This window comes from Amblyomma americanum, chromosome 2 (assembly GCF_052857255.1).
Source record: "Amblyomma americanum isolate KBUSLIRL-KWMA chromosome 2, ASM5285725v1, whole genome shotgun sequence".
Lineage (NCBI taxonomy): Eukaryota > Metazoa > Arthropoda > Arachnida > Ixodida > Ixodidae > Amblyomma > Amblyomma americanum.
The window spans coordinates 19,225,875-19,241,713 of record NC_135498.1 but is presented as its reverse complement, the minus strand read 5'-3'; the positions used below and the strand labels follow the sequence as shown (position 1 = coordinate 19,241,713).

The following is a 15,839-nucleotide window of genomic DNA, read 5'->3' as shown; positions in this document are numbered from 1 at the left end:
TCCTCGAAGGCTGGACTCTGTACTCTGAGTCTGTAAAGTGAAATATACTAGATGTTTCAGGGAAGGGGATCATTAATTTTTAAAATACGGTTTTTGAGGTTAATACAAGTTTTTTGCGGCATAATCATATCGGTGTTGGTGTAGTGAACTTTTTAACCATTACCGATAGGCACCTGATTACGATTAGATATTTGCAGTCGGCCGTTAGTAGCAGACCCGCCGCGGTGGCTCAGTGGTTAGGGCGCTCGACTACTGATCCGGAGTTCCCGGGTTCGAACCCGACCGCGGCGGCTGCGTTTTTATGGAGGAAAAATGCTAAGGCGCCCGTGTGCTGTGCGATGTCAGTGCACGTTAAAGATCCCCAGGTGGTCGAAATTATTCCGGAGCCCTCCACTACGGCACCTTCTTCTTCCTTTCCTCTTTCACTCCCTCCCTTATCCCTTCCGTTACGGCGCGGTTCAGGTGTCCAACGATATATGAGACAGATACTGCGCCATTTCCTTTCCCCCAAAAAACCAATTATTAATATTATTATTATTAGTAGTAGTAGTAGCAGCCATATCAGTTTTTCGAATTTCGAAAACGCGGTTGCCCTCACTGCTGTGTCTCAGCTAATTTTGTACACATCGTGCCAAAATGCATGCACTTTCGAGAAGCGCCGAGGCATAGCAATCCCTACAGAACGCGTCACTTGTCGAAATAGCCTAACTTTGTCGAACCACAGCGCCGAGAATGATCGCGTTTTCGAAATTATAATAACTGACATGGCTATTACTAACGACCGGCTGCAAATATATAAGTGCAAGCAGGTGCCTATCCTAAATGTTAAAAGGTTAACTATTAAAATACAGTTAATCACTTTACTATTTATCGTGATTCGCTTGTTTCTTGACGTCCGCCAACACTGGTATGCAGCAAAAGGCTTCTCGTAACCTGTAAACCCCTGTATTTAAAAATTAGTAAAACTTCTTTTTGGGCTAGTTGGTGCATTTTTTAACCAAGGGAACGGAGCAGCGCAAAAACATGCTATCACACAAGAAGGACAAGACACGACACGAGCGCTGTTGTCGTGTCTGTGTCGTGTCTTATTCTTCTTGTGTGATTGCATGTTTTTTGCGCTGCTCCGTTCCCTTGGTTTAAAAATTAGTGTTCGCCTTCCCCAAAACACCTGGTGCGTCTGTGTGTTGCGAAAGTGTTATTCGTCACTTCATTCCTTTACCTTCGCGGAATCACATTGCCTGTATCCGCGAGGTGGGGACAGGGTGCGAGGTGAAGAAAGAAGAAGGGACGGTGCTGGGGCGACCGGGCGGCAGCATGGAGGGGGGCAGTGGTGTCGGCAGCACCGGAGCCAGCAGTGGCGGCGGCGGCGCGACCTCCGCTGCGCCGCCGAAGGGCGCCAGCAGCTTCCTCGAGGAGTCGGCCGTGCGCCGGGCCGAGCCCGAGGACTGTGCCACCGTGTTGCGCTTCGTGCATGCCCTGGCGCACTTCCACAACATGCCCGACGCCGTGCAGATCACCCTCGAGGAGCTGGAGAACGCCATGTTCAAGGTAGGGCCGGTGTTCGCGCCTCAAGGCCGGTATAGTTGATCAGACATCGCCTCTGGATGTCAGCTAGGGCATTGGCGAGGGCATTCATGTCTTGAATATCAATCTATGCTTTAGGTATTTAAAGTCTTTATGATACTATTCATCATATCATACATCGTATTCTATATCATATCATATTCCTTTTATCTCCAAGGAGGTATGAACCAGCAGGGGGCGCATGACTTAATTACTGACCACTGGCAGTAAAGGTCAGTTGAGACAGCGTGTTCTGGTCGCCTGTGCAGAGTAACCCCCGCGAGATGTGGGCCTTTCTGGCCACCATCCGGCGGCGGGACAACGCCAAGGCATTGGTGGCCGCCGAGGAGGTTCCCGCCGGCATGGTCACCTTCCACTACCGCTATTCGGCCGCGTTGGCCGGCCGCATCCTCTACATCGAGGACCTGTTCGTGAGCGACGAGTGCCGGGGCCGCGGGTTGGGCGTGGCCCTGCTGCGGGCCGTCAGCGAGCAGGCTCTGAGGAACTGCTGCCGCGCCATCCAATACAAGGTAGATAAGGTCCCCCTTCAGCCCTGGTGACGGGGGACTCAATGTAAAAGGTGCCAGGCTTAAAAATGCGCCAGCTGGGCAATCGCTTTGTCTAGGTTTAGTATTTTTAAAGCGTGAGCTCTCTGTTGTTTACTCAATTTCGCACCGTCGTCGTCGTCTGCAGCGCCACCTGCCATGCATCGGTCTCAGTACTGGCTTTATTCATATGTCCCCAGCATACGTAACAGAAGTAGCTAGAAATCTCACCCTGTTCTAATGTATGAACTGTTTTGAGAATTATGCCCCATCAGACTTGTTTCGGTTCAGGAATTAGGTTTATTAACGCCAGCTGTCTTCTACTTGGAGAAGCTGTCTACCCTGTGTTGGCTGCGTAGAGGGAGGGAACAACTTGCGTTCTATCCAAAGGCCGCTTACTCTGAATTCCGAGCCTGAGGGTCGAGTTATTGTGGTTATGAAATACACAACAAAAAGATGCAAGTAGAGGTTGCTCTGAATAAATTTTTTGATCTCTTGTGGAAACCATTGCGGCTAGCTGTGTCGTAATTGCGGATGCGGATGTGAAACTTTGCCACTATACCTATATAGGTATATATAGCCACTTACGCCCAATGCAAGGTGGGTGGTAGCATTTATGTTGCCCTCATAGGAAATTTATGGGTTTAAAAAATGAGCATACTTTGCGTTCTGTGACAGTGCATTGTCTATGAGCTTCAAAAGCATGCATAACGAATACAGCTGGGCTAGTTGGTTACTGGAGCGAAGAGACATTGCCTGGCGCTGCACTGACGGGGCCGAAAGACAAATGCTGGAAGGACTGGGATATAGTAGTGCCTTTGTTCTTCCGTAGCGTCCGAATTTGGGCTAGAACAATGCATCTTCTTGCCAAACCTCGTCGCGAGATGGGCGCCGGTGACTAATACATCTCTGGAGCGCAGGTACACAAGGACAACACAGGAGCCAAGAAGCTTTACATCAAGAACGGCGCGGTGGACCTTAGCGAGGCGGGGGATGTCCGCCTGTTCCACTTCGACAGGGACAGCCGCTTCCCGCGGCCCGTGGAGAAGATCAGGTCCCGCTGAAGATTCACCACTGCACCCCCTCACGGAACCCCAGACCGCCAACGCTAACCGCAGCGCCTTCGGACGGACACGGCTACCAGCTGTCATCAGTGGAACGAAATTAAACTATCAAAGAGCCTGAGAAAGAGCGCGTTGTAGTTCAAAGTATTTCAGACAGACAGACAGATGGACGGACATACATACATACATACATACATACATACATACATACATACATACATACATACATACATACATACATACATACATACATACATACATACATACATACATACATACATACATACATACATACATACATACATACATACATACATACATACATACATACATACATACATACATACATACATACATACATACATACATACATACATACATACATACATACATACATACATACATACATACAGAAAAACTATTTCTGCAAATGAGTTTTATACACTGTTGGGTCCCTGGGCCATTGCGCGGTCCCGCACTGCATCATGTTGGTGATGTCGGGACATGACTCGGTGCCGATGGCTCTATGAATATTCCAGACTGCGTGGCTTCATAACCAGACACCTGATGGCAGTTGTTTAAGTCGCCGACCAGATAATTTAACGCTCCAATATCAGAAGCCTTTCGCAAGCCACGGTTATACTGTAAGCACCACCAGAAAGCTTTTTGAATTTTGAGGCGTGAAATATTTTTATTAAACTACAAGAAAAGAAGAGTCGAGGAAATGCAGTTTCGATTAGCAGCTTGAGAGTGTGGCTCAACCCTTACAAAAATAGTCTATAGACAGCCTATAGACCTCTTATAGACATTATTGCCTTCCTATAGATATTTCTTTTGGTCTGTTCATAGTGTATAGACTGTCTATAGACGAAAGTCTAATAAAAGTGTATGGCCATAAATCTATAGATTATCTATAGACTGTCGGTAGGATTTGTATTGCCTACAGACTGCTCTTTAAGGTTTGTCCTTTATTTATTAAGGTTTGTCAATAGAGACTCTATAGACTTTATAGACAGATCTATAGACAGTATATCGACTGTCTATAGACTGTCTAATGAAATTTTTGTAAGGGTAAGCTCCTTCCATAGCTAGTTCCATAACTCGCTGAGTTTTCCTTAACTTTTTGTTAGCCACCACGTTTCTGCCCCGTATGAGTACCGGTAAGACACAGCTGTTATATACTTTTCTCTGGAGGGATACTGCTAAACTGCCATTCATCATCTGAGAGAACCAGCCAAATGCGCTCCACCCCATTCTTATTCTAATTATTTCACTCACTCTCGTGATCCGGATCTGCGGTCACTACTTGTCCTAAGTAGACGTATCCCCTTAGCACTTCCTGCGCCTCGCTACCAATTCTAAACTGCTGTTCATTCCCTTCCGAGATTGTTGACTCTACCGGTCCGTGCCATCGTGTTTCGTTACTCGGCGTGGGGTTTTGTGCGAATTCGCTCCCCTTAACCACGTCCTCTTCAATCTACTCTTTATTTCATCTAACACAGTCTGCTTTCAATAATTGGAACTAGAAGTGTATAATTTTTTTTCTAATTATTTGGAGTTAGAATTAATAGAGCGCCTACGGAGAGCCTTTTTTTCTTATACTTGGTGTTGGTAGGACCGAAGCGTGCACAATTACGAATCAACAGGAAATTCGAATAAGTGGCGTTAAACTGTAGTGCAACGCGGCCAAGGACAACAGCGTTGTCAACGCTAAGCACGACGAAAACTAACTTATGAGCGCAAGCGTTTACGAAAGCGTCCGGCATTTCAAAACCCATGACAAGTGGCAAATGCTTCCTCTTCTCGCTCTGGCCCCCAAAACAGTGCCCCCAAACATCCACGGCACGTCTGCTGGCAGACGCCTTTAGCGAGGTACGGAGGGCCTGGAGTATAGAGGCACCAGTTGGCATCGAGTGGCCTCTCTTCGGAGCTGTCCGTGCCGGAGGCTAGTCTTTCGAAGAAAAAAAGTGGGACGGGCTACCAAAGCTCGGCGGGGTTGATTAGCCGAGATGCCAGGTCGATTGCACACAAAGAAAGAGCCAAGGGCCGCTCGCGTCCTGGGAACGAGCTGCTGTGGCTGCCGTTGCGGCTTCGATTGGCACGGAGTGCCCCCTGGGGTCCCGCGGGCGGCGGCGAACTCTTGTGACGAGGCCCGCGGCAGGGCCGAGCAATCCGGGCGACCGCGGCCGAGAACTCGGTTGTTTGCGGACATCCGACTGTGCCTGCGGTCGCCTGAGTTGGGAGAAGGAAAGAGGGGGAGAGGTGGCCTCGAGCCCTTGTGCGACGTTCCCCCTTTAGGGCGACGACAAAAAGAGGCCCCGCGTGCCTCCTCCTCATCCCACGGGGGAAATGCCGGAAATATAAGCTTGTCAGGGAATGACCTCACTCCCGGGCAAACGGGAAGAAATGAGAACGGACCGCGATGTCGAGAACGCCAAGGGCTCGCGCGAGCGGCTGCGGAACAATGGCCCGGCATAGACGGACGGCATTGCGCAGGTCACGTTTTTGTCTCTGGATAACAGTGGCTGTCCTAATCTTTGCGCTGTGATGATTCTTGAAATTCGATTAAAGAGTCGAAGTTTCAATTTGCCTTCGAGAGCGGAATTTTCATTGCTAGAACTCGTAAACTACAGATGCTACGCAGCATACAAGGCATATGGAGCGGAAATTTTATGCGAGGGCCATCTCTAGAGCACCATTGTTAGGACAAGATGGAGGGTACACACTATAACGTTGCTTTTGTATTAAATTCCAACAGCGGTGTAATAAAAAAAATTGTCTCCGACTTATTTGGTTAAGCTAAATGCGGCTTAGGTGTTCTAGCACATTTGCCGTTGTTTCGATTTGTTTACCATTGGTTAGGTTTCTATTAGACTGATAATTCGAAGTTCACCCAAATATTCTTCAGTCGTTCCTCGGCTTTCCTCTTACAATAAGCCGCCTGATCTGCTCATTGCGATTACAGTCACCATTCTCTCTGTTCGTCAGTCTCTGCGGCCACTTGTATACGCCTCTCAGCTGATCGTTCGATGATGATGATGATGAAGACCTCAGGCTTAACGTCAATTACGGCGGGGGATTGGCCAGGATGTATTGCGGATACAAATACATCATGGGCCAGGAGTGGAGTAAGTGGATAATTTTGTGTCTTAAACTCGAATTTGGATAAAAAATGGAAATAACGAACAAAGATGAAAAGCAGTGGATTTTCGTTCAAGCAGAGGGGTCTAACTGATGCAATTACACCGGGTGTTTCAGCGAACACTTTCAAAAATTCCTGAAAATATTGGGTTCAATATAGCAAAAAAAAATAGCTGTAGGATCACACTCTCTGCCCCGGCGGACACAATATGCTGCAAAACCCCTCTAATTATCCAAATAATTAACAAAAACTCTAATTATTTTTTAGAAATTACTGCAGCTCGGTGGTCAGTCCCAATTAGGAGTTTGATGCCGTGAACAAGACGATGTCATATCAGTTTTTCAAACGAAGAAAAACTAGATCCCTGCAGCGCGAAGATTTCCCTCACGCGACCGAAACTGAGCGCTCTAGGATCGCCGGAAGTATGGCGTAAGCGAAGCTTCCGCTGGTGACTGTCCTAATGAATACAGCGCCCAATTTGAAACGCTCGTGCTAACTTCACCCGCCAGAGAACTTCGGCGCTCAGCTTAGACCGCGGCCGGCGTTATCGACTGCTTCGTCGCTAGGAGTAAAGAAAAGTATACAGTCATCGTCTGCTGCGCGGCCGTCACTTTTGGGGACACTGATGGGCGCATCTGCAGGCGTTTTTTTCTGTGTGCGTGAGTGTGCGCCAATAATGGTATGGCTGCCCGACGGGCTCGTTTTTGTGCGTCATCATGAATTCATTCGCTCGCTAGGTTGATCTTCTGTTATCTAAGATAATCGCTGCGCACCAGGAATACGTGGCAAGGAGAGCTTGCGCGGCAGTGGCTGTGTGCTATCGGACAGTTGTTCTTGCGGTTGTGTTGGCGTGTGTTAGCTACAGTTTCCCTATAGAGCGCAGTCGTTTGCATTTCAGGTGCTTGTCTTGGAGGTGCGCGTGTGACAAGCCCGTTGCAGTGCCAGTGTTTCGAATCGTAGGAATGTGTGTTCGTGCCGCCTAGGATTAAAACGTCACGCCGCATTGTGTGAATTGCGGGGATGGCCACGCCAGCGCAACCCCAATACTCCACTGTCGAAAAGGTGGACATTGTGATCGCTTATGTGAGCGCGCAAATGGACGCGGAGCTGGCATCTAGACTGTATGTTGCCCAACATCCTGGTCGTCGTGTGCCGACTCGTCCCACGTTCGTATCAATATTTAATCGATTTAAGTCTGCTCGATAAGTTCATGTTCGGAAAAGGAAGAGGCCAGGGAGCGCTACCGACTATTTTGACATTGATGTCCTCGAGTACGTTTCTGTTAGGCCAGAAGCAAGTGTCAGGGAAATCGCCAACGCGTACGGAGCCAGCTCGGCATCAGTTTGGAGGTCACTATCAAGGCATAGCTACTACCCCTATCATGTGTGTCTTCACCAGGAACTGACACCGAATGATTTTCAGAAACAGCTCGATTTTTGCGACTGGCGCTCAGTTAAATGTGATGATGACCCGGAATTCCTGCACAAAGTGTTTTGGTCAGAAGAGGCCGAATTTTGCAGGGACTTCAGTGTGAACTTGCACAATGCGCAGTATTGGTGCGACAAGAACCCACATTGGCTACGCCAGCACAAGCACCAAGTAAGGTGGTCAGCAAATGTTTGGTGTGGCATTTTTAACGGCCGTATTGTCGGTCCTAACTTCATCGACGGAAACCTCACTGGGAAAAAGTACACAGACTGCGTCCTTAAAGGCGCTGTCTCTGAATTTGTCTCAGAGCTACCACCGGCCAGGTTTTGAAAAAAAAAAAATGTGGTTTCAGCATGACGGAGCCCCGCCACATTTTTTTTTTCGTTCCGCGGTGCAACTCCTGGAGAGCACCTTTCCTGACGAATGGATTAGGCGGGAGGGAGGAGGGGGACAACAGCATGGCTTCCAACCTCGCCCGATTTGTCAGCACTGGATATCTTCCTCTGGGGACACGCTAAGTACGAAGTTTTCAATACGGAGCCAGCGAACCTCGAAAACCTGAAGGGGCGTATCAAGATTTCAATTGAAAAGATTCCCCGAGTGATGCTCATTTCTGCTGTGAATTCCATCAAAGGCCTCATTCTACTGTGCATCGCAATGGACGGCAAGCATTTTGAACATGTGATGTGAAAACGGCTTCTTTTCATCCCATATATTATAGTTCTTTCCAGGAGTGTCCAAGTGGGGCTGCAACCAACCAAATCCATAAAAGGTACAAAATTCGCTCATTCCAGTTTGCTATTCGACTAGAAAGTGCTAAACATCTGCGGACAAGGTTTCCTAATTAAGTACTAGCACTTCTTGCAGCACCAGACGTATCTGATCAAGCACACGACAACTGTATTGAGCCAGCCGGTACGAAGCACTTCAGTGCTAAAACTGCAACGTTCTCAGTTAGAAAATCTTCATCTACGAAGTCATTCTAATTATTGTAGCAGTCAAGCCGGCGCCGCATAAAAGAAATAGACGCTTCACAGAAATAATGCAATGCTAGTCGATATACCAACACTGTTTAACGTTAAACAGTAACCTGCACACTGTCAGAGAAGGGTGCCTTTATCCCCTTCACGAAGCTAGTGACTAAAATAAAAAGAATAAAAAACTCTCCGGAGTTAACCAGACAGGCAGAGCGCCAGGTGTGCTTATCAGTGCTCCCAAAAGCGACGGCCGCGTAGCAGACGATGACTGCAATTTTCCTTACTCCGAGCGACGAAGCAGTCGATAACGCCGGCCGTGGTCTAAGCTGAGCGCCGATGTTCTCTGGCGAGGAAAGTTCGCACACGCGTTTCGAATTGGGCGCTGCATTCATTACGTCACGTCACCAGCGGACGCTTCGCTTACGCCATACTTCCGGCGCTCTTAGAGCGCTCAGTTCCGGTCGCCTGCGGGAAAAAGCATCGGATTTCTTCGCGCTGCAGGGCTCTAGAAATTGAGTTTTTCTTCATTCCAAAAGCTGATATGACATCGTCTTGTTCACGGCATCAAACTCCCATTCAGGACTAACCACCCAATTGCGATAATTAAAAAGTTAATTAGTTGGTTTTTGTTATTTACCCGGATAATGAGAGGGGTTTTGCAGCATATTGCGTCCGCCGGGGCAGAGGGTGTGATCCTACACCTATTTTTGTGCTATACTGAACCCAATATTTTCAGGAATTTTTCAAAGTGTTCGCTGAAACACCCGGTATATTCGTGAATATAATCGCACACTGGTTTCAGGGCGTATTCCCTACTGCACGTTCCTCTGGCGACTTCATCATTCGCCTCTTCTTTCTCGCTATTCATCTGTTACCGCATCCCATTTAGCAAGTTTATACTGTCTTTCGCCTCGCTATATCCACTGGATCGCTTGACTCACACTGATGCTCTCTTCATTTGGGTTGTCGTTCAGCTTGCTGTGCACCTTGTTCGGCTTTAGAATCTGACAAGGGACAAGCTTGCTGACCGTTTGCTGCACTGCACGTGCCACTAGCGACTTCATCCATCGTCTTTCTTCAAGGCATCTGCACGAAGGCAACAACAACAACAACAACAACAACAACAACAACAACAACAACAACAACAACAACAACAACAACAACAACAACAACAACAACAACAACAACACCGACGACGACGACGACGACGACGACGGCAACAACAACAACAACAACAACAACAACAACAACAACAACAACAACAACAACAACAACAACAACAACAACAACAACGGCGTCTGCATGTGCACGAAACCCCATTTCTCGCTGTTCATCTTCACAGCTGCACTGCACATGACTGCAGCTGGCGCGACGCCCTCCTCCCATTGGCTGCAGCTGGCGCGACGCTCCTCCGAGCATACGCTAACTTCCTCCCATTGGCTGCAGCTGGCGCGGCGTTCCTTCGTGTTTAGCTAAGTTACTCCATGGCTTCCACATGAGGAGTGGCGACTTTTTCGCTAGCGACCCATTCAGTGCTAGCGCACTAAAAAACAGTCGTGTCCAACACAATGAAGATTGGTACGAAGTAAGACATTTGAATTCCATGTATAACCTCTAGCGTGCGGCGCACAAATTGTCATAGCGTAGCCACGACTCATTATCTTTCATAAACTGAAGTATTTTAAAAGAAGCCTTGGTTTTCAATCAATTTACTTGCTCAGTTCACACATCAGTGACATCAGTTGCGCTACTGGGCCATCACCGCAATATTTTTCACAATCACCTCCGAATCCTCTCATGTGTCGTTTCCAGAGCCGAACACTTCATCGCATAAGGCCTTCGGGAGAAGCGAGAGATTACAGGAGCTATATAGCACTGAGCTTCAAAAAAAGAAGCGTTTGGGCAAGTGCACAAAATGTGTAGCAAACAAAAAAAATTTCAGTGCCACCTGCTCCTTTAGTCTTCCTTTAAGCAGCTATTTTTTTTCCGTTTCTTCATTCCCTGATTGCCAATTTCAGCCTTGTGATTCGGATACCACAAAGACTAAAAAAAAATCATATTCACAGGGACACCTAATTACATTGTGTGTTGGTAGTGCGATAGCGTTATAAGCTGCTGATTAATTTACCGAAAAAAGACGCCATTTCCGGTCAGATGGCGTCACTTCGCTCCAGCCAACAGGCGAATTTTATGACAAACGACGCATTTTTTCCCACGATAAGGCTTCTAATGCTTTGACATTAAAACAGCGCGACGACAGTGTGGATTAGCAGAGCGTTGACAACACACTCAGTGATAGGAAATTGTCGTTAGTGGAGCAAACTCGCCTTTAAACGCTGTCCATCGGCTTTAAGTCTGAAACTCCAAATAAAATGGGTATGCTTGAGATGTTTTTTTTTTTTCCGCCGGTCCGTTTTATTCGTCTTCCCGGCGCTGTGCGTATGGCTCACCTGTCATAGTTTCGCCTTGGTCTGGAATTCTCTCCGCTCTTTATGACAAATGTTCGAAATTGTCACGTGTCTTTTCCGTCTAGTTTCGGAACTACAGCTGCATGAAGAAGTTTCCCGGGATAAATGACACGGGGTGCCGATTGTACGTCGTAACGATTAACACTCGTTTCGAGTTTGTGCAACAGGCGTTCACGTTCGGCGGGTTTGTGGGGACAGTCCTTCATTTTATAATTTATTTAAACTCTGTTTCAAACATCATGTGCAGTGCTGTAAAAGCTAGCGCTCTTGTTTGCGCTGCCTGCATCCGCGACCAAAAAGTAGTGCGTTATTTCTGGCGAGCGAAATATAGCAAATGCTTTTCCTGCATGCTTACTAAATGACACATTTGTCATGAGCTTGATTAAATGCACTCTTATTGCTGACGACACGCTGTCGCTTTCTCAAGCCGTAGACCACTCGGCCACAGAGAAAGCGTGGAGTAATACGCCTCCCTTTATTCTCCCGTCCGGACTACTTCAGTACCTTTCACAGCGTTGCACCTGATGTATGAAACGGAGTATAGACAGTCCATAGACAGTCTGTAAGCAGCCTGAGAAGTCTATGGACCCTCTGTTGAATTTTTCGCAAGGAACAGGATTTGGCTGGAATGCAGTACAACTGTGGTTGTCACCTTGTTACACTTTGAGAAAGTGGAAAGTGTGGGAGTTCTTTTTCCACCCTCCACGCATCTTAGAAACAACAACACTGTTGCTGTAGCCGTTTTGTCAAAGTCGCTTTCGCAGATTTCAGTGTTGCTAATCACCCCAATAACGAAATCCCTTATTCATGTTCCTACAAATGCCATCTCGCACCAAGACAACACATTCGAAACGAACTTATTCGCGCATTTATTGGGGCTTATACTTTTGTAACGGTTATATAATGTAATCCGCCTACGAGATTGTTAATTAATTCAAGAGTTATGCGTGTTAGACCTGTACCTCTCCTCAGTAGGCGAGTCACTAATCAGATTTTATTCAAACTTACTGATGGCAGTTTCTGAGCTAACATCATTCGCAGAACCGAAAGTGGGTGGGCAAGTTAGTGCATGATTCTAGCGAAACAGCGCGAGAAAAACAGAGCAGAGACTATAAAAAACAGACACAAGCGCTGACTAACAACTGAGGATTTATGGTAGTACTCGCAATAAATGCGAGACGAATCACTCATACTACAAAAAAGGTCAAATATGACGTCATTTGGTCACTTCTTCGTCATTAGTTTGCAATATAGTGACTTCTTTTATTTTTAAAGCCATATATGGAGATATGTCGCACATTTTTTTTCTGTGGCGTAAACTTCGTATAGCTCGCTTGTGCTGATGATCGTATCTTAGCAAAATCTTGCAGTTTCCAAGGTGTGGCATACAGTCACATTGCGGCACTTGCACTAGTGTGCCGGGTCACGGCCGTTAGAATCGATGCGGGATCAGGCAGCACGCTAGCTAAGCACGCGTCGAAAGTGAATGCACTCTCGATTGTCGCAAGTACAGCAATACTAAAAATAAATAAGGGAGTAATTACTCATTAGCATGCACCTAGGGGCAGTCATGCGGCTACAAAGGAAAGCTATACAGCTTCAGCAGAAACATCTTTGAAGAAAAATTTGTCCCGACCCGAGGTTCGAACCCTGGACCATCACCTCACCAGGGCAGTCGCTTTACCAATTGAACTAACCGAGACGGCTTGCATATGAAAGGGCGAGAGCGAATTGATCAACAAACCGAAGTTCTCGGAACCTATTCCACCTTGGGGGATTTCCCCAATCATTGAACCAACACTTATCAACTTCATTACAGGGTTCTTGTTCAGTCGCACTTTATGGAACCACCATTTCCACACACCAACTGATCTCGATATTTTTATGCGATTTTCTTGCTTAATTTTGTTTCTAAATCTTGTTTGTGTTTGTTTAGGAGCTACCTTGTAATCGCCCACAGTTATCGCAGTGAATTCGGCATGGGGATTGGACCACTCTGAATTTTCTTCGTCCCGGGCTGCCCCTAATCGAGGGCAGAGGACCGGCTTTTCCCCAGGTGAACTCCCCAGAAACTGCATATAAGCTGCACTCACCGCGTGAATTGAGTCTGACCATGCCTGAAAGAGAGAGAAAGGGAGACGGAAGCAGTCGCCGTTGTAGGTGTGGCATTCGTGCCCGCACCCTTGCTTATGCAGCTGCAGCGTCGCTCGGTGCGATCCCTTCGCCAGGCGGGTGCATAGCGATGCCGATTAGGATGCAAGGAGAACTTTCCAACTCGGCAGATTCCGAGAGAGGGCGCTTGGGCGCATTCTAGGGCAAACAATCGGCGCGCCGACTGCTAGCCCTGCTTGCTTCGCGGGCACCCTAGACCTGCAGGCGGGCTTATTTGCATACAAATTAAGCTCGTGAATCTTCAGCACGGCGCCTGAGAGGAAATAAAACTGGTCCTGTATACGGGCGACGCCTCGCGCGCGTGGGCTGGGCAATGCGTTTTCCGGCACCGGACACTGGCTGCGCGGTGTGGCCCGCATCAGGTGGGAGAAGCTCGCGCTTCCCTAAAGCCGGCTTCTAAAAAAAACAAAACAAAACGGGAACACTTCGGATGGAAGCCGTGCACCATTTGCGAAAACTTATAAACATTTGGGCGGTCTCTGGACAAATACTATGTTGGGATTAACGAAGAAGACTGGAAAATCAAGGCGTCCAGGCCCGTGCCGCTAGGTGAAACGGGCTGCGGTCCCTAGACAAAAATTCGTTTGGGACTAAGAAGAAAATTAAAAAAATCGTCCTGGGCCCATGGTTCCTAGACAGAATGAACCTGGAGCTGTGTATACAAAGGAAAAGCGGGGCAGGTCACCGGGACAGATGCGTACGAACTGATCGTGAAAGAAAATCCGCTGACTTTAGCCGTGGCAGCCGGAGCCCTTTGACTGCCCTCACAGACGCCCACCACTTCTCCTAATCAAAGACAAGAGTGACGTGCTGGAAAAGCAGTGGTAGAAACGCTGCTAGAGCGCCGGAATAAATACTTGAAACGAAGATTTCTCCCTTTTGAAGGGGGAGTATAAATAAAAACGAATAGTTATGAGATCGCTGCGGCACCCGCATTGGAGGAATGCGTAAGCAGTGAGGCCTCCTCGCTCCTCTTTGCCCCTCTTTGCCTAAATTAATCAAGTTCTATCATTGCCCATTTTGAGTTTTCAAACTTGGCGCCACACTTCGTTTTCAAATTTGGAGCCACGCTTCGCTCCGTCCACACTTCCGTTTTTTTTTTTTCAAATTCGGCGCCACGCTTTAGCTCCGCCCAATTCCGGTGTTTTCAAATTTGGCGCCACTTTTGTCCCGGCGCCGCTCACATTTTGGACATTTTGGCCATAATTAATTACCTAATTAGTCCACCTGAACAATATTGTCACTTGCACATCCTCTTTCGATGCTCTAGCCGATGATACCAATCTTTTTCTGATACACTAATTCCTCGGTTATAGGACCGAGTTTATGTAGTCCACGCCGAAACCGCCTACATAGCCATACAATGCTTACGTATTAAAAAATAAGCAGTAAGCACAGCATAGAACTGGAGGCTCTAATCATAAATGTACAAGAAAAACGCCAGCGAAATCGGGTCAGAACAAAATTGGAGCACGGGCACAGAAATTCTATTAGGGTTCTAAACGAAAGAGGGCAGAAATTCAGAAAAATAAAATAAAATAAAGTCAGTAGTCTTGAGCACAGAAAAATTAAAACAGTGGTTAGTAGTTGAAAATCGAGAAAAAGAGCGTAGGGTGGGAAAAATATGAACCGCGCGCATTCTCCCGAGCTCTGCGAGTCGCGGTGTGTGTGCTCTCTTACAACTGGTGCTCGACACGCTCCGGCCTTAGCGCTATTTTGTCCAAAGCTCCTTGGGCAATCTGGAGCTGGCGGTAGCAGCTGGCCCAAGCCGCCACGAAAACTGCAAACGTAGGCCTCGACTTTTCAGCACGCACAGGGCAAACTGTTCAGCGGTGTGGAAAATCAGAAGATGACGGCTGTTTTCCCGCGATGTTGGAATGAGCCTGGAACTCCGGACGCCGGCAGTTTCAGACGTTACCGCCGCGTGTGCGCTCGGAAGATCGCGACGCGCTGTCCCGTTACAGACGAAAAGGGCGAGTGGGATCTAAGTTTTCAAATTTATCAACTCATTTAAGGTCTCGCACAGTGCTCGGGTTCTCTAAGCTGTGCTTCCTGGTAGTCGAACGTAGTGAACCAAGCCTGAAGAGTAGCCGTGACTGCTGTGAATTAGAAGTAGGGGTAGTAGAAAAAGCGTGAACTGTGGTGCATAGACGGCATGAAGCCGGAAATGTCGACTGCCAACCGGGGTTATGGCATTGCGTTGATGGCGTTGGTGTGCACCTCTCGAGCAGACGAGCAGATGACGCTGCTCCAATAGCACCGCTGCCGCCGCTACCACTACGTCTGCTTTGGAGGGCGCGAATCTTCGAGGTCGTTTGCTCGTTTCCAGATTGGAAACTCGAGGCGAATAGCGTTCTGGACCAATATATTCTCAGGGCGCAATGGTTTGGTTTCTTATGAAGGCGGTATTGTCTTTAGCGTACTTTTTCGGAATAAAAAAAAATTAGATATCGCGCTTCGCGCTACTCGGATGCACGCAC

The 15,839-nt window shown here is 47.7% G+C and overlaps 1 protein-coding gene across 1 annotated transcript; it reads left to right on the top strand.

Annotated features, from left to right (window-relative positions):
• The first annotated feature begins 1,267 nt into the window (after positions 1 to 1,267).
• Positions 1,268 to 3,297, top strand: LOC144120732 (diamine acetyltransferase 1-like). Its single transcript, XM_077653394.1, has 3 exons — positions 1,268 to 1,548; positions 1,833 to 2,093; positions 3,029 to 3,297. The coding sequence occupies exons 1-3, from the start codon at positions 1,315 to 1,317 to the stop codon at positions 3,170 to 3,172; spliced, it is 639 nt and encodes a 212-aa protein (XP_077509520.1). The 5' UTR covers positions 1,268 to 1,314; the 3' UTR covers positions 3,173 to 3,297.
• The last annotated feature ends 12,542 nt before the right edge of the window (positions 3,298 to 15,839 follow it).

Bases quoted from the DNA above. Each gene is read 5' to 3' on its own strand.
- LOC144120732 (XM_077653394.1), top strand. From the start codon at position 1,315: ATGGAGGGGGGCAGTGGTGTCGGCAGCACCGGAGCCAGCAGTGGCGGC. The intron at 1,549-1,832 runs GTAGGGCCGGTG...TCGCCTGTGCAG, and splicing joins TGGAGAACGCCATGTTCAAG to AGTAACCCCCGCGAGATGTG. The intron at 2,094-3,028 runs GTAGATAAGGTC...TCTGGAGCGCAG, and splicing joins GCCGCGCCATCCAATACAAG to GTACACAAGGACAACACAGG.